Below are 23,238 nucleotides of genomic sequence, written 5' to 3'. Positions count from 1 at the left end.
ATTTTTTTTAACTGAACGAGCACTGTGTTTCCTGATGCTTTGGTTTGTTTTTATGCATGTTTAGAGTAATGGCTTTAAGCTTTTATTTATTAAATATGCCAATATTAATGTGACAGCTTTTCCAAATTGTGTCAAGTCTCTTTAAATGAGAAAAAAACCTTTACAGTAAAAAGCAAAGACAACTCCCCAGTTCAAAGTAAATGCAAAGGTCTCGTTATAAACTTTATTATCAATTTTATATTTACAAATACATACATAGTCTAACAATTCTGATATGAAACACTGATATTTACAAAATAGCTCTTGGAAAAAAAATTATTCTGTACAGAACGACCTGATAAGTTAGTAAATTACATAACTGTGAAGCTTTCTTAATGACCCAAAATACAATTAATTCAAGTTATGAACCTAAACTTTCTGTTTAACTAGTAGTTGGTTTAACCAATATTTTAAACAGGACATTTTTTTTTCTGTCCCCATAAAATTAAAAGATTAAAATTTGAAAAAAAAAAAAAAAAAAAGGAAATAATTACCATGACATCATATGTATGTCAAAGAAAACACGTTGAAATTGTGTGAACATGTAAACAACTAAAGTGATCATTCATCAAGTTCTTCATCACTTTCTTCAACACTTTTAACACATTTCAAGCAGAAACTTGAACTCTGTACTCCACAACACCAGTTCACCATGGCATTCAAGCTGCAGCATGAGATCTCCTCACACAGCCGAGCTGCCGTCATGGCCCAGAATGTGGCTGATGTTGTGGGCAGGACGGTTCGGCTGCTTGCTAGAGTCGGCAGATGAGGTGTTGGAGAGAGACAGCAAAGGAGACATTGGCATGGCTGAGCCATCGGTGGGCATCCCGGTGGCGATTTCAGGGAACAGAGAGGTGAGACTGAAGTTGGAGATGTGAGGGGTGATTCCAGATGAGTTGGCAATGGGCATAGGAGGCATATCTGGAAGTAAGGGGAAACCTCTCTCTACCCCGAACCCCACAGGGCGGGAAGGGGAGAGAATGGAACCAAAGCGGTTGTTGAGTGGAGGAGCGCTACCCTTGTCAGCACTTGGACTTGTAAACATTTGGTTGGGAAAATATTGGAGAGTGACATCACTAGGAAGGCTGGGATGAGCAGCTGGAGAATAAGAAGGATAAAAGGATGGTAAAGTGTTCTGTGGCTCAACAGGAAGAAGGGATGGTGTTCGGGAAGCGTTAGGCTGGCTGACTGGAGGGATGAACGTAGAGTTTGCATTAATTGGAGGTGGAGGATTCATTCCTCCCTCAGAAATAAAGGGGAAACCAAAGTTCTGTGTTAAGTGTTGGTCAGCCCCCAGGTTGTTGTCGCCAGGAACTTGTGCACCATCTGGCATAAAGCGTACGATGGTGCTGCGTCGTGCCTCTCCTCCAGATTGTGATCGACTCAGCAGCACCCCTCCTCCGGAGGGCAGAGGCAGGTGGCCTTCAGGCTCAAAGGGGTTGGTTGGTCTTAGAGTTCCTGATCGAGGCCGGTCACCAGGTCTCAGTTTGGTGGGCTGATTATCTCGGGGAATATGACGAGAGTGTTGGCTAACAGCAGTGGGTGGTCTGGATGGGGCAGAGGAACGGCCTTGCTCAGCACTGCTGTGTGGAGGTGGAGGGTGTGGGAGACCTGCTCGCACACCTGGGCCTGCGTGCATATTACTACTAACCTGAGAAATGTGACCCTTGTTGCCCTCTGCAAGTCGCATAGCTGGAGTCTTCTGAGATTGGGGAACACTAGGGCTGGAGGCTTTGGCCTGAATGTCTCCTGAAGAGTTTCCAGGCACACAGCTGTACTCCATGCTGACAGGGGGACAGCACTGCACTGCTCGCTGGTGATTGCTCTGCTCAGGAAGGTGGGGGGAAAGGAGACTCTGCATGAAACTCTGTTGACAACCTTCCTGTTCCCGAGGCATTGCTGGGCCAACTTGTACTCCCTGCGGACCAGGATGAGCTCCACTGTAGCCACCACGGTTTCTGCCATCTGCTGTGGGACCAATACTCATCCTGAACCCTCCCTGCTGTTGCCCCTGAGGGCCTCTCTGGGAGGGAGGCACTGCCTTAGCAGCCATGTCACTCCCACGAGACACCTGAGCCTCAAAACCACTGAGTTGATGTGCACCACCCATAGCCTTGAAGGGTGTACACTCCGAGACACGTTGAACGTCCGTGGACCCTGGATGGTCAGAGGGAAGGCGATTCTGTGGGTTGTGAGCAATGCCAGCTTTTCCCCGTGATGTATCCAAGTAACCGCGGAGGTCTGCCTGCTCCTGAGTACCACCACGACCAGGTTGAAGGTGGAGGGCCATACGTTGCTGCTGTTCACCACTGGAGGAACTTTTACCAATGAGAGCCTCTGCAGAGTAGTTGGACACGCGGTGACGTTCCTGGCGAGATGAAGCACAGGCCAGCTCAGATGGACGGGACACCGGGTTGCTGGGAGGAGAGATGAGCTGCTGCTCCAGGCTCCTGGAGCCCATCATCCTCTGCATAGCATTATGGTCCTGACCAGGCTGAAGAAAAAAGAACAAACAACATTATTTAGTTTCATGTTAGCAACACAAGGCTAGTTAACAAAAGTAAATGACAACAATAATGTGATATAAAAAAGAAGCCAAGCAATATACAAATTAAATATTTATCCCTGAAAAATACAAAAATATATGTAAAGCAGAACAGATCAAACTGAAAAATAGCAAGAAAGTACAATCGTTGAATTTTACTTGAAATTATAAACTCCTGACCATTTTAGGATCAACCTTTATAGAACAATCCCTTTTTCACAGAGTATGTGTCACTGACCTTGAGGTGGTCCTGCTGAGTCAGGTGGCTGCTGTGGTGGCCCCTTGATCCTGCTGTTTGGGCTTCACAGCTCTTGTCCTGATGCCTAAAGTGCTGCTGCTGCTGCTGGATCTGCTGCTGCAGATGCTGCTGGTGTCTGGAGTGGGAGTTTTGCTGCTGCTGTAACTGCTGCTGTTGGTGTTGTTGATGCTGTGCATTGGGAGGTTGTGGGTGTGCCTGTTGGTGCTGTTGGGGGTGAGTCTGTTGGTGTTGTGTTGGCTGTTGATGCTGTTGTGATTGTTGGTGTGACTGTTGTGGGTGCTGTTGAGATTGCTGCTGTGTACGCTGCTGATGCTGAGTCTGTTGTTGTTGGTGAGAGTGCTGCTGAATTCCAGACTTTTCCAGGTGATGCTGCTTCTGTGGCAGGCCAGCAGGTGAGCCAGCTTGACTTCCTCTAACAAGTCCTCGCTTCTTTTGGACATGCTGCTGCTCTTGTTGCTGTTGTTGTTGCAGTGCCCTCTGGTGTAGAGAGTGGCGCTGTGCAGGGTCTGACTGTGTTAGGTGGTGTTGCAAATGATACAGATGGTGTCTCTGTTGCTCCTGCTGCTGTTTCATGTAAAGATTCCCTCCCAGATGCTGGCTAGGCTGGCTTACAGTATGTTGTGGGTGACCCTGGGGCAGATGAAGGGCCCCTACCTGGTTCTGTTCAGGGGGTGCTTGAGCAGGGCACTGAACCTCTGTTGGGCGAACTCCCGCACTCATGAAAGAGTTTGTAGAGAACAGAGGGCCTGCACTTTCAGAATTAATTCTTGTCATGACAGCTGAGGATGTGGAAGGCAGCTGTCCTGCCATAATTTGATTGCGATCTGGTGTTTTTACCTCCATATGGCTAACAGCGTTAGCTGGTGGAGGGCAAGGCTTTGGTCGTTTTCCTGTGTTTAACATGACTTCTTCTTGGGCCTGCCGCTTAGAAATGATCTTTACTTGTCGCTCACCCACACCAACTCCAGGCTGAGCCCTCATTAAAGTAGTCTTTAAGGGAGTATACTCATTTGTCTGAGCAGCACCTGAGCACGGTGAGAGGGCAGTGTTTGATGGCTGGGATATATGGGCTGAGGTTCCTGCAGGAGAGGAAACAGAGCCCTGTTGCCCAGCAAGATTAGGGGAACCAGGATAGGGTTGGTGACTGGAGCTGGGCCTTATTAGATTGTTTACACTTAGGCTTGCCACTGTGCCACTCTGGGAGGAGCTTTGAGATTGGGCAAGTGGGAGAGGCTGAGACTGCGAGTACACAATATTTTGAGGATGTCTAGCTCCATTTGTCCCACCAACAGACCCTTCCCCTGCCTGTCCTCTGACGGACAACTCAATAACAGCTTTAACAGTTCCTGGATCCATGGGCTTATTCACTTTAGCCTGCTGTCCAGCTAAGCCCCTCTCTTTACTGGAGGACGCTGGTGGGGTTTTAGGGGAGTCCCATGTGGATGAGGCGGGATTAGTTGAAGTGTTATCCCCTGGGCAGCCTCCACTCCTCTTCCCAGGGCTGTCCTGCTCTAGCATGGCCAAGGCCAGCATCTCTGCCTGCTCAGATGTAAATGTAAATGTTCCAAAGGAGCCAGATGAGGCACTGATACTGTGGCCCTGTGGAAGCAATGATGCCACAGAGAATCCTCTGCCACCCCCAGCCCCAGTAGACATGGGTGAATCAGTCTGTCTGCTAGAAGTCATGGGGTGCTCCATAGTATGGTCATCTAAGTTAGTGTACACCTGTTGAGACGAAGCAAAATCCTTTCTTGAGGGTTCGTTGGAAGTCACTGCCATCAAGCCTTCTTTCTCGGATATTGTGGAACATCTCTCCTCCTGGACCTCTCTGTTAGTTCTAGTAGCTTGGGATAGTTTGACTTCAGAAGGATGGCCCGAGGAGGGATTGGGAACAGTCACCTCAGTCTGCTGTGCTGGAGGTCTTGGAGCAGTGGCTCTTTTCCTTAACTCTGAACTTGTTGTAGAGGCAGTAACAGAGCTGTGGGCAACAGGACACACTGGTGCAGGTGATGACAGCACTAAACTTGTGGACACAGAAGATGAAGAGAGGGCCTGACACTCAGATTTATTACAAAACAGTGGATCTTTGGCTTTAGATCCATGGGAAAGACAAGGGTAGTCTGTGTGGGGAGTCTGATTTGAAGACACTGGTACATTTGTTATGATGCTGCTGGTACAGACTTGAGTTAAACAAGTGCTAGAATCTGTTGCAGAGTGTTTCCGAGTCTCAGTGGAAGCTAAAGAAGGGGCCAAAAAAGTGTTTTGTTTAGAAACAGCAGTAGCACAAGCTGACTTGCTTTGTGTTGTGTTAACTGATGTACTTGGTGTTGGATGTTTGACCTCTGGAACTGAGAGTTTGGTTGCAGATGAACTGTTGCCAGACACGACTGCTGTTTTAATCTCAGTGGCCAAAGCTGCACTGCATGGTGGCTTAACTGATGTTGCTTTGACAGTTGTAACTGTGGTGGTGATAGTGCTAGTGTTGCTATGAGAGAATACTGAATCATTTTGAGATCCGCTGAAGGAGCTTTTATCTTGTTGGTGAGCTTGACTAAACACAGTTGCATTACTGGATGAACTGCATACAATCATCTGCTGTGTGTTCTGTACTGAAGTAACACTGCCTGTAGCTTCCCTGCTATCTGTAGTATTGGAAATTGTGGTAGATGTGGGGTGAATGTCTGTGACTTTGAGAGCTGTGGACTGTAAAACTTGGGTAACTTGAACTGTCCGGTTCTCTCGTCCAGCAGCCTCTGATTTTGCAGAAACAGCAGTTTGTGCCTGATTGAGCTCTTTTTTCTTGGCAGATTTAGCCCTTTTAGCGGCTGCTTTCTTTGCATTTAAAGCTGTGCGAAGCCTCTTTCCTGAAGGCTTAGAAGCATTAACTATGGGAGCTGATCTGAGTGGATTGACACGTGGCATTTGTAACTGCTGGGCGGGTAGTGTGGGTGATGAAACAGCAGGCTGCTGCTGCTTCTGTTGCAGTACTGTTAACGGAGCAGGTGGCGGCTGACAATTGCTCTGGCTAGAAATGGTAAGAGGGAGGCCCTGAGAGATGCTCTGGTTGAGACTGCTGAGGGCCCCTAAACTGTTGAGAGCCACATTGGTAGTTGGTTCTTCAGTGGTGGTGGGTTGGACCAGCTGGAGGGTACTTTGGCCACCCTGGGAACTGGCTTTCTCAGAGGTCTTCAGAGGTTGCAGGGCAAACACCTGGCCGTTCACAGTGATAGTTTGTGGAGTTGTAGGAACTGGTGGAGAAGAAGAGGTTTGGGAGCCCTGTGGAGGATGGTTCACTTGAGAATGAACAGGACGAGGGAGAATGTGCACAAGCTGCTTTCCCCCAACGCTCTGTAAGGGAGTGGCAGGCACAGAACTGGTTGTGGGTGTTTGAGTGGACACAACGGGTACTGCAGCAGGAACTATGCCAACTTGAGGATTCTGAGGAGCAGATGCAGCCTGATTAGGTGCTTGAATAATTACAATATGCTGGCATGGTGTCTGATTAGTCATGTCATCCCTCACTACTGACTGGGCAGGACAAGCACTGGCCTGCTGCAAGATTACAACACTTGGATTGTTTGTTTTCTGACATGCTGTTACACTTGAAGCTGTTGCCCCAGTTGGGTTGACTTGCAGCACCTGCATAGTCTGAAGAAGGGGGAGCACAGTGGCCTGTGGCTGAGGCACCAGGGCTGGCTGAGGAAGGGGCTGAGGCTGAGGGATAAGGGCTGTAGGGGTGTGAGGAACTAATGATGCTGGCTGAAGTACAGCAGACTGAGGCTGTGAAACAACAGCAGGGTGGGCCACCACAGCTGGCTGCTGTACTATGGCTGATTGGGGAAGGACAGCACACTGAGGTTGGGGGGCTAGGACTGGCTGAGGTTGTGCCTGGTTTAGAACTGCAGGTTGTGGCTGAGGTGGATTTTGAATAGGCTGTGCTTGAATATGACCAGTAATGGGTGCCTGCTGTACAGGCACATGTGGCTGCATCTGTATTTGAATGGGGTGAACGGGTGGTTTGCTGCCCACTGGACAAACAGTCACCTGTTGGATAGTTTGGGTGGTGCTGTTGACCTCTTGTGAGGGTAGACTCTGGCAGACTGGTTGCACTGTGTTTCCTGCCATCTGCAATGTTGTCCAGGTTGTCTGTGTGCTCCCTGCAGCCCCAGCCCTAAGAAGTGTTTGGCTGCTAGGGATAGCAGTGTAATTTACAGTCCTGATGGCAGTATCCTGTGTAATCCATGAGCAAACCTCTGAAGTTATTGCTCTTGTTACAGTTTGGGTAAATGTGGGGTGCGTGGACACAGGCAGAACAGGGGTATTAGTGGGAAACTGTGAGGCTGAAGTAGTTGCAACAGTGAGGGTCTGTGGGGCAGCAGACTGTGTTTGCTGGGGTAGGGTTGTAGCAGCAGCAGGGATCTGGAGAGTGATGTAAGACACAGAAGGTGGCAGAGTGGGGGCTGTAGCCGGTGTCTCAACCACACACTGCTCTATCATTCTGAGACTTGGAGCAGAATGAGTGGGGGTGACAGCTGACCCAGGTAGAAGTACAGGAGTGGAGGAAGACGTATTAACTTGCAGCAGGGTGCCATTAACTCTTAATCTCGGCTCAGCTGTTGGTTGAAGAATTAATGTTTCAGAGGGCTGTTTCCCTGGGTTACTCTGTTTTCCTGCAGGGCACATCATGTTGCCATTGGAATAGACAACAATCCCCTTTGGGAGCTGGTGAGTGGGGGTCACTTTTGCCACTTTGGCACAGCGCTGCTTGCCCGTCCAGTGGATAGTAGGGTCCTCAAGAATGTTGATATCATGAGCTTTGAGGAGTGCGATATAATGAGAACTCTCCTTTCTCAATTCCTCCAATTGACTCCGCAGCCGACAGATTTCCTGTGCTGTAAAAAGACATTGTCAATTCAATTGATGTTAATTAGAGACACACAGCCATGCTCTAATATACTGGTTATGACTGCATTTTCTGAGGATGCTGGTTACTGGTTGCACATGTAAATACAGTTTTTCCATTCTTATCAAGACACGAAGTCAAATTCATATTGGGTCTTAAAATTAGAAAAATACAACCTCAGATAAACAAGAACATAACATATTACTTTGTTTTATAAATTTAATTGACAAAAACTAAGCCAAAATGCAAAAAAAAACAAAACAAAAAACAACAACAAAAAAAAAACAATATTCAAATAACATTAATACGTTTCTTATGTGTTCTACGTGAGCACTATAATCTCACTGGAGTCAAAACTAAAGCATGACTCAATTCCAGGTTGTTAACGTGCAGGTAGGGTACCCTAAAAGTTTTTCTAAACAAAGAACGAATGTTTAGAAAGTTTCACCTGGTTTCCCAACTAAACATATCCAAGTATACAAAACAATGATAAAATGTCATCTAAGTTTCTACAAGTTAAGCAAGCTGTCTACAAAATACTCAAAAAATCCAATTACAAGCAGGACACATGTGCACATGTAATATTAGACACAAGAGCACACATGATAAAAACCCTTTGTGACTTTAAAGGCCATTGAAATATAAGCATGACATAAATAACTAGAAATATCCATGTCAGCAACACACCTTGCAAATGATTAAAAGTCTGGATAAAATTCCTAATTTTAAAGCTAAGGTTCCCAGCATAAACTACTACGAGAAAATAGTAAGCAATGTTAACTTATTTTTCTAAGTGAAGCACTTTGTAACAAAGTGTCTATGAAAGATGTTATAGGACTAAACTTTACTTACTTAATATCTTACCTTGAACTTTATCTCCACCTTCTAGAAGCATTGTGTCATTTTGTTTTTGCAGTTCAGTGATGTAACGAAAAGCCTGATCCAGTATCATGTTCTTACTCTGTAAGTAAGATAAAAAAATTAAAAATTACATAAAATCACGCCGTGTTGTACAAACACTGACTGTTACCAGAAAGGAAAACAACAGCATGTCAAGGTGCATTGTTTCTTACCTGTTTAAGTGCAGGGGAACACGGCAGAAGATTACCAATCCGGTTAATCCCCGCGTTAATTTTCTCTTTTCTATGTCTTTCAACTACACAAAAAGAGGCTATTTTAACATCCAGTTGGATTCTAAGTCAATCTTTCCACAACAAACCTACATTAACCAAGCAGATATTTGAAAGGGAAAATAGCAGGAGACATTTTACCTGCATTGTGAGATTCTTTATTTTTCTTCTTTCTAAAAATAAACAAATAAATAAATAAAGTTAAATTTTTATGAGAACTAATTATAAACGTTGGTGCCCTTGATAACTACGTTTAAACTTATACAACGAAATTAATGCTCACTTGGGTTTACGACCAGGTGTCTGAGTTTCTGTCATCTCTGGCATCCTGTTTTAACAGTTACAGGTAAGATGAGGTACCAGTGATCGCATACAACAACTGGACCTTAAATCCCTTCCGTAACCATCCTGCAAATAAAACGTAGAGAATTCAAACACATTCAAAACTATGAGTGTCATGTTAATAGACAGCTGCATAAAAGTCCAGCAAAATGAGAAAAAGATCATAATGATTTAATCAGCTGCCCCCAATACTGTTGTTTGATAAAACAGTAGATATCGATGAGAAAAGACGTTACAATGAGCTTTTACCACTAGTACAAACTGGATGCTAACAAGCTAAGATAGACAAACCTAGCTTTACACCCAACCTAAACTCATTAACCTTCACATTTCAGTGTAATTACAGTTCGTTTGACGAACTGCACAAGCAGCTGCTTGCCCTACTTTACCATTGCAGCGTCAGCAGCAAGCGATGTTTAAATAAATATTCGGTGACTTAAGAAACTAGCAACCAGAGTAATTACAGCTAGCTTTCTGTTAGCAAGTTAGCGAAAAACCAGTCTAGCTTAGCATTACTTACATGATTATTAAGCAAATTAACGCGCTTAATTCGCTCCTGTTCTCGCAAAACGTTGGTAATGGAATAGAATTTCCATTAACAAATAGTCTTGGCATTTTGAAGACTGTTGGTTCTAGCAAAAACTTAACACATTGGGAGCTAAGTGTTAGCTAGCAAAGCACTCAACTCATCTCTCAAAACAATCTAGATACACCTAAATCTGTGTAGAGGGGAGGGCTGTGAGGAAAATACAGCCAATCACATTCCGGGTCAGCGGTGTTTCAGCCAATCATGGCGCGTACAGAGTCTTAATACGAGTTCATGGCGAATGCGCCTACAAATTCTATGCAGTAAACGTGTTGAAATTGTGATTTTCAGAGCGTTTATGTGCATGCTAAAAACAATTCAACATGTGAATAAGCTTAAATGAGACCACCGACATTTTTTTTTCTTTTACTGCAAATAGTAATTCCTTTATTAAGACGTTAAAAAGTCTTACAATATAGAGCTCCAGAAAAGATAAAATTTTTCAAAGGAAAACATGCTTATACTACAATGGAGAGGACACAGCTCTCCTTGCATGCAGAGGGATTAGAGCTTCCTCTGGGTAATACAATATTAAAGAGAAATTCAACAAAAACTGCCAAGCTATCAGCTGAGCTTCAAAATCAAATGAAGATGTAACAGAAGCTGGCTGAGCTAGGAAGCTTAATGAGATAATTGTTCCTAGATGGCTACATATGGTGTTTGTCTCAAAAAACTTCCTACGTGTTTAGAGACACACATGCTCCCACACCTTTAGCAAATTACTTCAAAATAATGCCCAAATCACTCATTTCAGCCAATCTATTGTTATTAATACATTCCACACAAATGATGTGGAGTGTACGTTTCAGAAACACTTTATAACATTTTGTCTGGTTCCCTCATTTCAGACCCCTTTTCACTTTAAGTAGTAAACCCAGGAGAATCTCCAAACCATTTGCCATCTCAATGTGAAAAATAAAAACAACAGTTGAGGGGAATTAAATTAACTAGCTGGAAAATCAAGTTTGTAAGGAAGTATGGAAATAAGAGTGGTGATAGTGTCTTCCCACCATCACTACACCTTTCAGCGTTCCTTATGCCCATACTTAGGGGAACATTTCTGTTCTTTCCCTCTGGACATAAAACAACTGGTCTGACCCAGTTCAAGACAATTCCAGATTTTGAGTAGCCAGAGAGCAGACTTGTGTCCATTCCATGGAACAACTCCACATAGCACTCCGAACTGACTAGGCCTGGACTGAGTGTCTGTCAGTGAAGGTCTTTGAAACACTTTTTAGTCCTTCAAACCAACTGTTTCCTTTTGCACAACAAAATAGATATGTCCCCTCAAGGTTTCATAACCGCATAAAAACAACTCAATCACAAACAGTATGATTTGAAATCACCACAATCTCCCCCTCCACCATGTCAAAAACTGTCTGAAGTTGGCATTTTGTCATTAGGAGCAAATTTGGATACTGAGCATTTTTCCGCTTTCAATTAACCGAAAAATGAAAGGGGAGCAATTAATTATGCAAAAATCACCTTTGCAAAATAAATGCAGCAACTTGTATAATGAAATTTGTTTTGTTGGATTTTTTTAGCGTCCTCTGAAGAAACTGTTGAATTCTGTTGACCGTGGGGTGTTTGTCACAGTTCGGTTTCTGTGCTGGCGGGCACAAACATGCGCTTTTTCCTAACGCTGTGCCCCTACTCCGTCTTCTGAAGCTCTCCGCTGGGTGGCGCACATGGACTGCGCAGGCTTTTCTGCAACACATGGGCATCTGCAGGCTCTATCCTCTTGTAGTAATTCTTTTTTGTCTCAATGATCTCAAAGCCGAACTTCTGGTAAAAGTCAATGGCTGACTCATTGCTGATCTGCACATGACTATGGAACAGAGAAGCATAATTGCAGTTTGTTGTTAGCACGTAAGGACTAAATATATTTACAGAAATAAGGAATGAATTATTTGCTTAAAACTGTAAAAAAAAAAGATCCATTTAAGATATGCTAAAAATAACTCCATGTTATCCTACATAGAATCAGATTCTCTCCAACTTTTGCATAAAAAAAAAAAAGAGTAAAAAAAAAAACAAAAAAAAAAACTTACAGGTAAATGTTGTCAAAAGTGCCATCCTTCTCACAGATGTTTAGCACATGATTTAGCATCTTTGTACCTGGAAACAAATGAAACGGTTAGGTTAGAAATACAAACAGAAGCTGCCACTACAGCTTTTTTTTAATATATAGAAAACCTCACCAATTCCAAGTCTACGATAGGGAGCTAGACAACCAAGTGTCATGATGTACAGTCTCTTCTGGTTTTGAGAGTGGTCCACTCTGCAGCACACAGCCCCAACTGCAATGTCATTGAAGTATGCTGCAAAAAGGTAGGGGGGAAAAAACAAAACTTAAGCAGATAAGGACTATTTTTATAAGCATTTTACAAATGCCCCACCCCATATCTTATCTTCACAACAAAAATAAACAATGTTTTTTATTCTTTTTACAAATAATCTATCAAAATTATATCTTCTGGGTGCAAGTTACGTGGGTTATTTCTTACCTAGCTTTGCAAGCTCTCCAACTTCCAGTACATCTTTGTAAAACTTGTCGTTGTAGCTGACAGGGAAGATGACTTGGTTCAGGCGTTTCAGTTGTTTAATGTTGTGGGGGGTAACATCCCCCAGCTCGATCCGGCTACTGGAACAAGATCAAAACGGTCAAATAGGTGGCAACTGGTTAACTGTTACAGATTATTTGACTTGAATGCTTTTCAAAAATCAACTGTGTGAGAGTGACAACTACAGGACAATAGTTTTAAAACTGCAGACTAATTGAAATGTTGCTTAACGTCTATGGTTTTTAAATAGTTGGTAATGCATAAAATGTAGCTGATGTCAGCTGGTGCTCAGGAAACTGTAGGCCAGGCAAGTATTCCCAAAGACTCAAAGCTTGATCAACACTCTGACATGTAAAACTCAAGAATACTATTAATTGAAATCTAATAATGGCATTTAAAAAAAACAAACAAAAAAACAGTCCAAACTGTAATTACCTCACAAATGACACACAGTGTGTAACTAAATTTATAGCAAACAAAGATTTTTATATTTACAAAAAAAAGTGGATTGAACACCTGTTAAAAAACACAAGTTTAGTTTGTACATTTGTATTACAACTAACCCTAAAAGAGCACTCCATTTTGCTTTATTAAGGGGTTCACAGTGGTAAATATAGGCCAACTATGCATCCAGAAACAGCTGATGGTCATGTGTGTTGTTCACAATAATGTACAGTAACGTCTGTGACGTCCCTTCTGCATGACTAACAAAGTTTAGTCTTAATCTCACCAGTCATTTTTAACCACAAATATTTAAATACAAACGTGACACACCCACTACGTGTAAGCCAAAGAGCGATGCATTTGGCTTACAATACTTTGACAGATCAAGTTACACTAGGAAGGCAGGGACAAACTCTTTGAGTTGGAGTAACTTTGTATTGGCAAGTTTTTAACCAGCATTAACCACGTATTAACTTCTCCTGTAATTTAGTTTACTGACTGGGCTGCTGTCGTATGACAGGAGCTCACGGTAAACACAGAAATTGTAAGAGATACAGGATTGCCTCCTTAGCTTAGCTAAACTAGGTTTACTGACTCAGCTTCTAACTAGCACCTAGCTGGTTAGCTTAGCTTACTAGCTACTTCAGCGACACGATATGCCGCTTAAAACAAGCACATTCATGAAAGAGCTGTTCCAGTAACAGTGTTGTCGCTTGTAGTTTTGAATTAAACAAACTAAAAGTAGCTTAGAACAGTAGCTAGCCTCGTCGTTTCTTTACCCCGCCTCCGTGATAGAAAAAACAGACATGAAAAACTTTACTCGTGCTAAGCTGCATATTTCGGACCCAAAAGCTTACACTCACCCTTTCATTTTAAACAGATATTAATCCTTATTTTCGATAAGGCTTAACTTTGCCGTTGTTTTAAGTATAACGTCAAAATTTTGACAGACTTGGGGTCGGGGATGGCTCCCGTTTTACCCTCCACATGTAGCTAGTTGCGATGGTTGCAGTTAGCTTAGCCGTCACACTTCAACCACGACTGTGTAGAGACTGTCAACCCTGACCCCCGCATGCGCACAAAGACTGCCGTGCTGAAGCTAGTCTTTTTCACCTGGATTTGGGCTCTCAGGCTGTAGTCCTTCATAATATTTTTTGAAAAGAATCGTCAATCACAGTACATGTTGTACAACACACAGGAGCAGTCAGATTTGGATTTTCTACGGTAACTGGTTAAAATTAATTGGGGATATGGACACAGAAATAAGCTATTTGTCTTGAACTTCCATTGAAAAGTTTTCTCTTTAGAAAATATAAATGGATACATGGGAGAGAAAAATGATCATTAAAAAGCTAAACATATATGAAGTGTACATTACAAAAACATACATTTATTAATTAAACAAAGTCTCAGACGCAAAACTAAAACTTATTTCCTGCTACAAGCCGGATAGAACATTTTTCCTATCAGAATGCCACTGTGGATGAACACAGCAAGTTGCGAAAACGGCTCCATTTTGGCTCAACTGTTCCTGCAAAGATATTGAAAAATATGAGAGATAAGCTACCAGCATCATTACATAGCTTAGATTTCAGGATAATATATAGTCTAATATGAATGATTTCAAATACTGCATATTAATTCGAAAAAAAGTATTAGTTGAAGTAGCTTAGGGACACGATTAAGTACTATCCGTAGATGTATAGTGAGCTAACGTCGTCTATCACCACGACACACCACACTTCAAGATCTTTGCGGAGGTCCCGCGGTGGATCCAAAATGGCGGCAGTTGCAAGGGCCCCGCAGTAAAGAGGGCTAAAAAAAAAAAACAAAAAAAAAACGTCGAGTGAATGAAGTCAGCTGACCTCAGCTTGCCGTCACGCACCACAGTACCCAGTGTTTCTCTCGAGGCAAGACAGCGAACGGACACTTAACGACCAGACGGTAAACGTTAAATTTTTGCTTAGGACATCGCACACTTTTTTATGCGGTCGTGGGTTTCGCTGTGTGTTGAAAATGAAACTGTATAGTTTTCTTGTTCTGAAATGGTAGAGGCAGCAGTTTTGAACAAGGCCGATGTTCATATTTTCATTTTAATGAATAACCTGGACGATCAGTCGGGATCAAGTTGAAATTCGGCCTGCCTATTCATGATTGAATAAACCGATTTCAGACTGTCCTTGCTGTATCAATAAGCTTAGCTAGTAAAGCATGCCGAGGAAACCTGTCAAACAGACCGCAGTGAAATCAGGATCAAAGCATAGACACATTGCTTATCATATATAAAACAAAAAGCAGGCTACCGTATCATTGTTATATTATTAAATCTGTATCATTGACACGAGAGATTCTGCTTTAAAAACGATCCGCGACGTTTCAGTGGACTTCATTTAACATAATCGTGTCAGGATGTTTTGTGAGGTCTTCTCACACATGTGTAACATTTCTGAGCCTCTTTTGGCCTGTTATATTTCCTTAGTGTACTACCTATTTGCTCAGTCATATCTATAATCACGAGTTACAGATACTTAAAAAAAAACAATATTAATCTCTGTCTGGTTCACAAGCTGTGAGACAATTTATGACAATAGCAGATAATTTTCCTTCTTTCCATTCCATCACAGTCATTGACCAACACACACACACATAAGGTGATGTTGGCAGTATAATGGAATAGGGCTAAATGGGCTTTATTCTGGTTCAAAGTCAGGTGGAATAACTTCTCCAGTTTCCACATACTGTCATAATTTGTACTTCCCAGTTTTGCACCATGCCCGTTTTCCACTTCCCTAAAGAGACTCAGAGCAAAGCAAGTCAGTCATGTGCCAAGATCATATGACCAATATTCTATTTAAGTTTTTTTTTCAAGTCTCCTTCATTTGTGATAATGAGAAAATGTTGATTCATTAGAATGTCATTTTTGCAATCTGTTTTGAAGAGTGTAATGTATTTTATATTATAATGCTGTTGTAATAGAAGACTTATTCAAAGGTTTATATGTATTTTAAATTTGTTGACATTTGGTAAAATTGTTAATCAGGCAGGTAGAGATTAATAAAAGGGAAAACAGACTTTTTACTTGCACTGGCAGTTTATAGTGTAATGAGGCTTTTAATACAACTCATCAGGTACACCTTAATACTATAAAAGACATGGCATACCTATGTGCCCAGTTTGTTTTTGAAGTAAACACGCATATAACATCACATTGAAATCCAGGCATTTCACCGCTTATTTTACAGTAAAGACCGGAAAGTGAAACCTTAGTAGTATTCTTGCAGTTTTCCCACTGATCTTTAGGTGGAGCTGCATTATTAATGCACAGATGGAGTAAGCAGCCATATGTAAACAGGAAGATTTGTACATCAGTGGGAAGGGCAAAAAAGGACACAGAGAAAGTAAGAATTGAAGGGTGGAAAAAAGATATAGGGTTAGCATATAGGCATATTTCTGAGTCTTTTATTGTGTTGCCTGTAAAGCTCACTGTGTGCAAAGCATCTGCAGTCAGCTCTGTGGGGGATGGGTTTATGTCACGACTGTTGACAGCTTGAGCTAGTGTTTCTGCTGCATGCAGACAATTCGTGAACCACAGGATTTAGCTTAAATGCTATGTATATGTCTTAGAAAACTCATAGAAGCAAAAATAGAAGCCTGTGATATGGAAGTAGAGCATGCAGTGTTCACATACATGTATATCCACTTATATAGAAACATGCTGATGTGTAGGATTCCCCCTCCAATGTTAGCATAACACGTCACATTGACTGTAGTAGGGAACCTGGGGATTTTAGCGGAGAAGGAGGAGAGGGAGATGACAGAGATGGCCTACTTTCTAAGAAGTAAGAGCACTGATGTTGCTGAGTTTTTCCTCGAAGTTTCTAAGGTTACTACAGAGGGTGGTAATAACAAGATACCTGGACAGTGCCACAGAAATATACATCAAAAAGACATCAAATCTCTGCATGAGTTAAAACACTACTGCAGTGGGAGATTTAATTCTTTTATTTATAGACTTGTTTCCCATACATGTAATAACAACAATAATAAAATCACTTTTGCACCTGCTTGCTTTAGATATGCCAGTATATCTGTTAACTATTAAAAACTGAACATTTATTTAATTTAGTTCCTCATGGGTCTCTTTTTCCTTTCCTTCCAGGCAGATTACTAACGTTTGAAGATGGACATGTCCAAGCTGCCCAAGATCAGGGACGAGGAGAGAGAGAGCCAGTTTGGATATGTACATGGCGTCTCTGGACCAGGTTGGCCAGTGCATGCACATATAAACACTTTTTTCTAAAACTGTTCATCCACACACAGCCCTAGTGAATACATAGCAGTTGTGAAACTGCTTTTAAGGGGGAATATGAAGATCTACATTCAGTATTAACGTTGATATAAAGGTGCAGGTTCTACTAGTTATCCTCTGTTAACGTCTTTTTTTCTAAAAGTAATACTGATAATTTCCTTTCATTTGGGAATCAACATGTTTATATGACTTTTACTATGTCAAATCATATGTTTTTTTTAAGTTTCATTGTTCTTTTTGCATCGATTGTACCATCTGTCCAAGCCTAATAATAGCAATAGTGGTAAATCTCTTTGGCGGGCAGTCTTGCTTGAGAAATGATTTCTGTTATCTTCACAGACTTCCTTATTTCTCTTCCCAATATTAAGTTGGAAACAGCACAATGAGCCATCCTCTCCATTTAAACAGGACGATTGCCTAATATATGACTTTTTAGATTTCAGACATAATGTAAAGAACACAATAGTTTGTGTGAAAAAAAATAACCTAATATTAGGAATAATTAATTCCTTTTTGCATTTCAGTTGTCAAACTATGAGATAAAATAAGGAATCATGGTATCCATGACAAAAGACCCTTTAATATCAGCTCTTTTTGGAAATTGGGGACCTTTTGTCTTTCTTTGCTGCACTACTGCAGTTAAAGGCATGAACTCTTTTACCCTCAAGAATCATGTTCAGTGATTATTAGTTTTCATGTTTTTAACATAAAAAAAGCCAAAATTCATCTGTGGAACCATATTTATCTGAACCAATTTAGTTTCATAATAATATCTTGTTTGTGTTTTCAGTGGTGACAGCCACAGCCATGGCTGGAGCAGCCATGTATGAGCTGGTTCGTGTCGGTCACAGTGAGCTGGTGGGAGAGATTATCAGGCTGGAGGGAGACATGGCCACCATCCAGGTCTACGAGGAGACATGTATCCTTACTGTTACCATATGTCTATTTATTTTTATTACTGCTTTTATTTTTTTATCAAAATTGCCTAAAATGCCCATCCACAGAGTATCCAAAGTAAACTGAGACCTTTTAAGGAACCATGTAAAATAAATGCTTGATTTAAGAAGCTTTCTATATTTCATTGGCTATTTGATGCTTCAGTTGATTAACAAGCTCATTTACAGCTAAGTTTACACATGACAGAGGAGATGCATACTTCCTTGTCTGCTTTTATTGCCTGTGGACAGGACATAAAAGCATCTTTAGTCTCAAGTAAGCCATCAGTCTAAATTTAAGGTTGCTGGTTGATAGTCGGCTTATTGTAATACAGACAGCCCCTCATTCAAACGTAAGTCAGTTTCCTGAGTGTTATTTCAGCTGGTGTGTCAGTGGGAGACCCTGTGCTGCGGACCGGGAAGCCTCTTTCTGTCGAGTTGGGTCCAGGAATCATGGGGTCCATCTTTGACGGTATCCAGCGACCCTTAAAGGACATCAATGACCTCACACAGAGCATCTACATTCCCAGAGGAGTGAACATTGGAGCCCTCAACCGAGACCTCAAGTGGGAGTTTTCTCCCAGCAAGAGCCTGCGGGTATGAATCTGTGCAGGCTGCGGGGCGCCATCTTGAAATTATTTGGTGTCATAGTTTTCATGTATTTCTCTTTATCTTACTGTTAGGTCGGCAGTCACATCACTGGAGGAGACATCTATGGCATGGTGTACGAGAACTCCCTCATTAAGCACAAAATCATGATGCCCCCCAAGAACAGAGGCACTGTGACTTACGTGGCTCCACCTGGGAACTATGACATCACCGTAAGTTAGGCTTAAGTCCAGGTACAGCTTTATTTTACAAGCAGCTTTTGCTTCATGTTGATGTGTGTGTCTTGTTTTTTCAGGATGTGGTGATGGAGCTGGAATTCGAGGGCATAAAGGAGAAGTTCACAATGGTACAAGTATGGCCCGTCAGACAGGTGCGACCTGTCACAGAGAAGCTGCCCGCCAATCACCCGCTGCTGACCGGACAGAGAGTGCTGGACGCCCTTTTCCCGTAAGTTTAAACCTTTCATCTTAACATTGTGGAAAGTTTGTCCAAAACTTGATGCATTTTTGTTCATGACTCTCTGTTCCGTGTCAAGATGTGTGCAGGGAGGAACCACTGCCATCCCAGGAGCCTTTGGTTGTGGAAAGACTGTCATCTCTCAGTCCCTGTCCAAGTACTCCAATAGTGATGTCATTATCTATGTTGGCTGCGGGGAGCGTGGTAATGAGATGTCAGAAGTACTGCGAGATTTCCCAGAGGTGGGTGATGGTGGTCATGGGATTCCATCTCTCTTAAAGTGGATGCCATAAAATTTGTACTCAGCTTGACTCACATCACTGTCTGGTCCTCAGCTGACCATGGAGGTGGATGGAAAGATAGAAAGCATCATGAAGAGAACAGCACTGGTCGCCAACACCTCCAACATGCCTGTAGCTGCCAGAGAGGCCTCCATCTACACAGGTGAGCCTTGAAATATGCTCTTTCATTACAGTCAAGTATAACAGACCAAAATAACATGCCCCACACAGATCTTATCCTTGTGTGTCCCGAGCTCACAATTCTGTTTATTGTGTCAGGAATCACGCTGTCCGAATACTTCCGAGATATGGGATACAACGTGAGCATGATGGCTGACTCCACCTCCCGTTGGGCCGAGGCTCTCAGGGAGATTTCTGGCCGTCTGGCTGAGATGCCTGCTGGTAAGTTTATGTTTAGTTGGACATTTTAATAAGAAGCAAAGGCAGATTTTGCTGTTTTTATTCACTAAAAACAAATAAAAAAAGGTCTCCTCACAGCAACATGGAGAAAGTTACACAATGACAGACTTCACACTAGATTGCATAAAATAAAAATTTAAAAATCACTTTTCAATGGACTTGACGAAATTAATGTCATAAAACTTACAGTTAACTTCCTTTGGTTAAACTTGACCTGCAACAAAGGGGAAAATGCAAACATTTGTGAGTTTTTTTCTTGAATTTAAGTTTATATTTGAAGTTAAAAAAGAAAGATGCACAGTGAAGCTGTGGACGGCACCATCCACTTAAATTGTGGAGGTCCAGGAGGACAAATAAAACTTAGTTGTGGGCACATTTAGTTTACATTAAATCTATTTTAAAAAGGAAATAAAAACAATTCAGCTTAGCAACCCTGTCCACACTGCCCAGAGCTCCTCCACTAATAGTACTACTACTACTACTACTAATAATAATAATAATAACAATAATAATAATAATAAATGTAAGGGATAATACCCGACGAGGTGTCCATTAATTTATGATAATGGACACCTCGAAGGGCATTATCCCGTTTATACCATGGTCACTTACAAAAGAAATAAATATGAAATAAATTATTATTACGTTAATGTTGTTGTTCACCGTTAAAAAGTTATTCACAAGAGGCAGCTGAGTGGACTATTTTGTTGTGATGCGTTGCCAAGGTAACCAGCTCTAACACAGAACCTGCAGCTCAGTCGGCCGCAGCTGTTGTATTAGACCTAATCAGTGGAGAGAAGGGAGATGATTGGTTAATTATGTTTCGTGATACAAAGTATCATTTCAGAGGGCGGGTGCAGCTCTTAGAGCTCAATCCTAAATCGTTTTTATAGTGTTATCCACCATTCACACTGTATCAAGTAAGTAAGTATGGTAATCAAGACAGGCGACGACCTATTTAAAATTAAATGTAACATTGCCGTTAATCGTGACATTTCATAAAGACACTGGCATGTCCATTGTGGCGTTTAAAGGACGGAGTGTAATGTTTGTGGACCCTGACCACTGCTGGTTGGGACGTTGTGGGATGACAAAATGTTGCTCCATTCTCGTCTCTCCTGAAACGACGGAGCAGGAAAACAAGAATAAAAATGCAATTCATTCGAAACTGGAGTGGAAACTCCAGTTTTTTCCAGTTTGGCTAAATGTGAGGCTTTGTACTTTCGAAAAATACTTTTCGCACTGCCCTTTTTTGTATTTTGGTCTGGTGTTTGTAAAGAGAAAGAAATCCAGACTGACTTTGGGTTTCTCTCAGCAGTATTTTCCGTATCGTCCCACAGACAGTGGTTATCCTGCCTACCTGGGCGCTCGACTTGCCTCCTTCTACGAGCGTGCTGGAAGAGTGAAGTGTCTTGGCAACCCTGAGAGGGAGGGCAGTGTTAGTATTGTTGGAGCGTGAGTGCAACTGTGTATCACCAGAGGGAGACATTACTCATCTTATATGCAAACACAGCCGCGAGAACAAACTGTTTTCTCTTTCCTCAGCGTATCACCTCCTGGTGGTGACTTCTCAGATCCTGTCACTTCAGCCACTCTTGGTATTGTCCAGGTAAATGATTACGGTCTGATCCCACTATAACTGTGGTAAATACCATAGTTGCTTTATTGTTTTACCACTGTGTCCTCTCTCAGGTGTTCTGGGGTCTGGATAAGAAGCTGGCTCAGAGGAAGCATTTCCCCTCTGTCAACTGGCTCATCAGCTACAGCAAATACACTCGAGCTCTGGATGAATATTATGACAAGCACTTTCCAGAGTTTGTGCCCCTGCGCACCAAGGCAAAGGAGATCCTGCAGGAGGAAGAGGACCTGGCTGAGATTGTGCAGCTCGTCGGAAAGGTAACTCCACAGTAGCTTTAACTTATATATTTCAATAAAGTAATTTTATTTAGCATGGATTAATGAATTATCATCACTCTGACAGGCTTCACTGGCAGAAACTGATAAAATCACTTTAGAAGTGGCCAAACTGATTAAAGATGACTTCCTGCAGCAGAATGGTTACACTCCTTATGACAGGTAACATTATAGCCTATGTGGTATGTATTCTACTGTTTTCACAAATCAGAGTTCAGAATGATTATCTTGGAGGAAACTTTAAAATTAGTGTGTATATTTGTGAAATAAATGGATGTAAAATACTACTGTTTACGGGTTAATCTGCCCTTTCCTGTCCACCCCTTCAGGTTCTGCCCCTTCTACAAGACCGTTGGCATTCTGTCCAGCATGATAGCTTTCTATGACATGGCACGGCATGCGGTGGAGACCACAGCTCAGAGCGACAACAAGATTACCTGGGCCATAATCAGGGAGCACATGGGAGAAATCCTCTACAAGATCAGCTCGATGAAATTCAAGGTGTGTGTGGGTGTATGTGAAGGTTTCCAGTATGAACCTGCAGGAGCTTCTATTTGAGACTTTTCTGACACCATGTTTAGTGAGACAGATCAGTGCATTAGTCAGTGTGTATGCTCAGGCATCTTGTTTTCTGTTCACACACTGAGACTGTATTTTTGCATGCAGGACCCAGTGAAGGACGGTGAGGCCAAGATAAAGGCCGAGTACGCACAGCTGTTGGAGGACATGCAAAACACCTTCCGTACATTGGAGGAGTAGGCTCCCACTCTCGCAGCCTTTCCACTTTCCATCTCTTGACTCCTCCACTGCAGAATCACATTCCACCTCCACGTATTCCCACACCCAGTGTGTCCCCCTGTGCTCCTTTGTGTGTGACTGTGTGAGTGTGTGCAACTTCATGTGGAGGGAAAAGAGAAAGATGTACTGTATTCATTATTACTTGTTGCCTCACATAGGCATCCTCTGGATCCTCTGCATGTCCACTGATCGTGTGTGCGTATGTGTGAGAGAGTAAAAAGTGTGTATGACAGACAGATCTTACCATATTTCTTCCTTTCTGTTTACATAATTTGTGTGTTGTCGTATTGCTCTTCCTGAAGAAGACTGTTTGGTTGATGTATTGTAATTCATAGACCATCTGTACAGAAGAGTATTGAATATAAATTTAATAAGATCAGCATATTTATTGCCAGCATTTTGATGTAGAGGCTTTCTTTTTGTTTTTATGGTTGTTTCATGCTGTGCAGTGTTGTATACTTCGCTGTGTGAATGTGTAAGAGTCAGACTCTTGATTCTCTGCTGTCCAACTGTTTCATCGTGTTACTCCCAAAGAATTAAAACATGGGAAGGAAAAAAAAGTTTTGTATGTTTGCCTCATTGTTTCTGATTATGCTGTTGGTGCTGTTAAACTGGTCTCTCTGCATATCTCAAGCACACTGGAAAATTCAGCCTTTTGAAAGTATAAATACTTTTAACAACTCAAAACTGTTGTGTCTTTAAAA

General features: G+C 42.2%; 3 protein-coding genes across 7 annotated transcripts; 1 reads left to right on the top strand and 2 right to left on the bottom strand.

Annotated features, from left to right (window-relative positions):
- Positions 1-209: 209 nt before the first annotated feature.
- Positions 210-9,911, bottom strand: LOC121628669 (basic helix-loop-helix domain-containing protein USF3). 2 transcript variants are annotated; one of them, XM_041967839.1, is made up of 7 exons: positions 9,739-9,911; positions 9,160-9,284; positions 9,018-9,049; positions 8,820-8,902; positions 8,599-8,707; positions 2,823-7,735; positions 210-2,533 (listed from the first exon to the last, which is right to left on the bottom strand). In XM_041967839.1, exons 2-7 carry the CDS (start codon positions 9,201-9,203, stop codon positions 722-724), a joined length of 6,993 nt encoding a protein of 2,330 aa, XP_041823773.1. In that variant the 5' UTR covers positions 9,204-9,284; positions 9,739-9,911; the 3' UTR covers positions 210-721. The 2 variants fall into 2 exon arrangements, with proteins under 2 accessions (XP_041823773.1, XP_041823774.1); XM_041967840.1 differs by having other exon boundaries at positions 8,611-8,707.
- Positions 9,912-10,166: 255 nt separating this feature from the next.
- Positions 10,167-13,881, bottom strand: naa50 (N-alpha-acetyltransferase 50, NatE catalytic subunit). Of its 2 annotated transcripts, none has more exons than XM_041968626.1 (5): positions 13,676-13,881; positions 12,312-12,445; positions 12,006-12,125; positions 11,856-11,922; positions 10,167-11,632 (listed from the first exon to the last, which is right to left on the bottom strand). In XM_041968626.1, exons 1-5 carry the CDS (start codon positions 13,681-13,683, stop codon positions 11,455-11,457), a joined length of 507 nt encoding a protein of 168 aa, XP_041824560.1. In that variant the 5' UTR covers positions 13,684-13,881; the 3' UTR covers positions 10,167-11,454. The 2 variants fall into 2 exon arrangements, with proteins under 2 accessions (XP_041824560.1, XP_041824559.1); XM_041968625.1 differs by having other exon boundaries at positions 12,312-12,448; positions 13,676-13,880.
- A 754-nt stretch (positions 13,882-14,635) lies between these two features.
- Positions 14,636-23,084, top strand: atp6v1ab (ATPase H+ transporting V1 subunit Ab). Of its 3 annotated transcripts, none has more exons than XM_041968799.1 (15): positions 14,636-14,756; positions 16,972-17,074; positions 17,912-18,040; positions 18,439-18,653; positions 18,740-18,877; positions 18,961-19,112; positions 19,201-19,363; positions 19,457-19,565; positions 19,682-19,804; positions 21,163-21,277; positions 21,368-21,431; positions 21,515-21,718; positions 21,804-21,898; positions 22,066-22,237; positions 22,403-23,084. In XM_041968799.1, the coding sequence occupies exons 2-15, from the start codon at positions 16,993-16,995 to the stop codon at positions 22,493-22,495; spliced, it is 1,854 nt and encodes a 617-aa protein (XP_041824733.1). In that variant the 5' UTR covers positions 14,636-14,756; positions 16,972-16,992; the 3' UTR covers positions 22,496-23,084. The 3 variants fall into 3 exon arrangements, with proteins under 3 accessions (XP_041824733.1, XP_041824734.1, XP_041824735.1); XM_041968800.1 differs by having other exon boundaries at positions 14,679-14,756; positions 16,976-17,074; XM_041968801.1 differs by lacking the exon at positions 14,636-14,756 and adding an exon at positions 16,191-16,210.
- The last annotated feature ends 154 nt before the right edge of the window (positions 23,085-23,238 follow it).

This window comes from Melanotaenia boesemani, chromosome 18 (genome assembly GCF_017639745.1).
Source record: "Melanotaenia boesemani isolate fMelBoe1 chromosome 18, fMelBoe1.pri, whole genome shotgun sequence".
NCBI lineage: Eukaryota > Metazoa > Chordata > Actinopteri > Atheriniformes > Melanotaeniidae > Melanotaenia > Melanotaenia boesemani.
The sequence above is the reverse complement of the archived record's forward strand: the minus strand, read 5'-3'. Positions and strand labels throughout refer to the sequence as shown.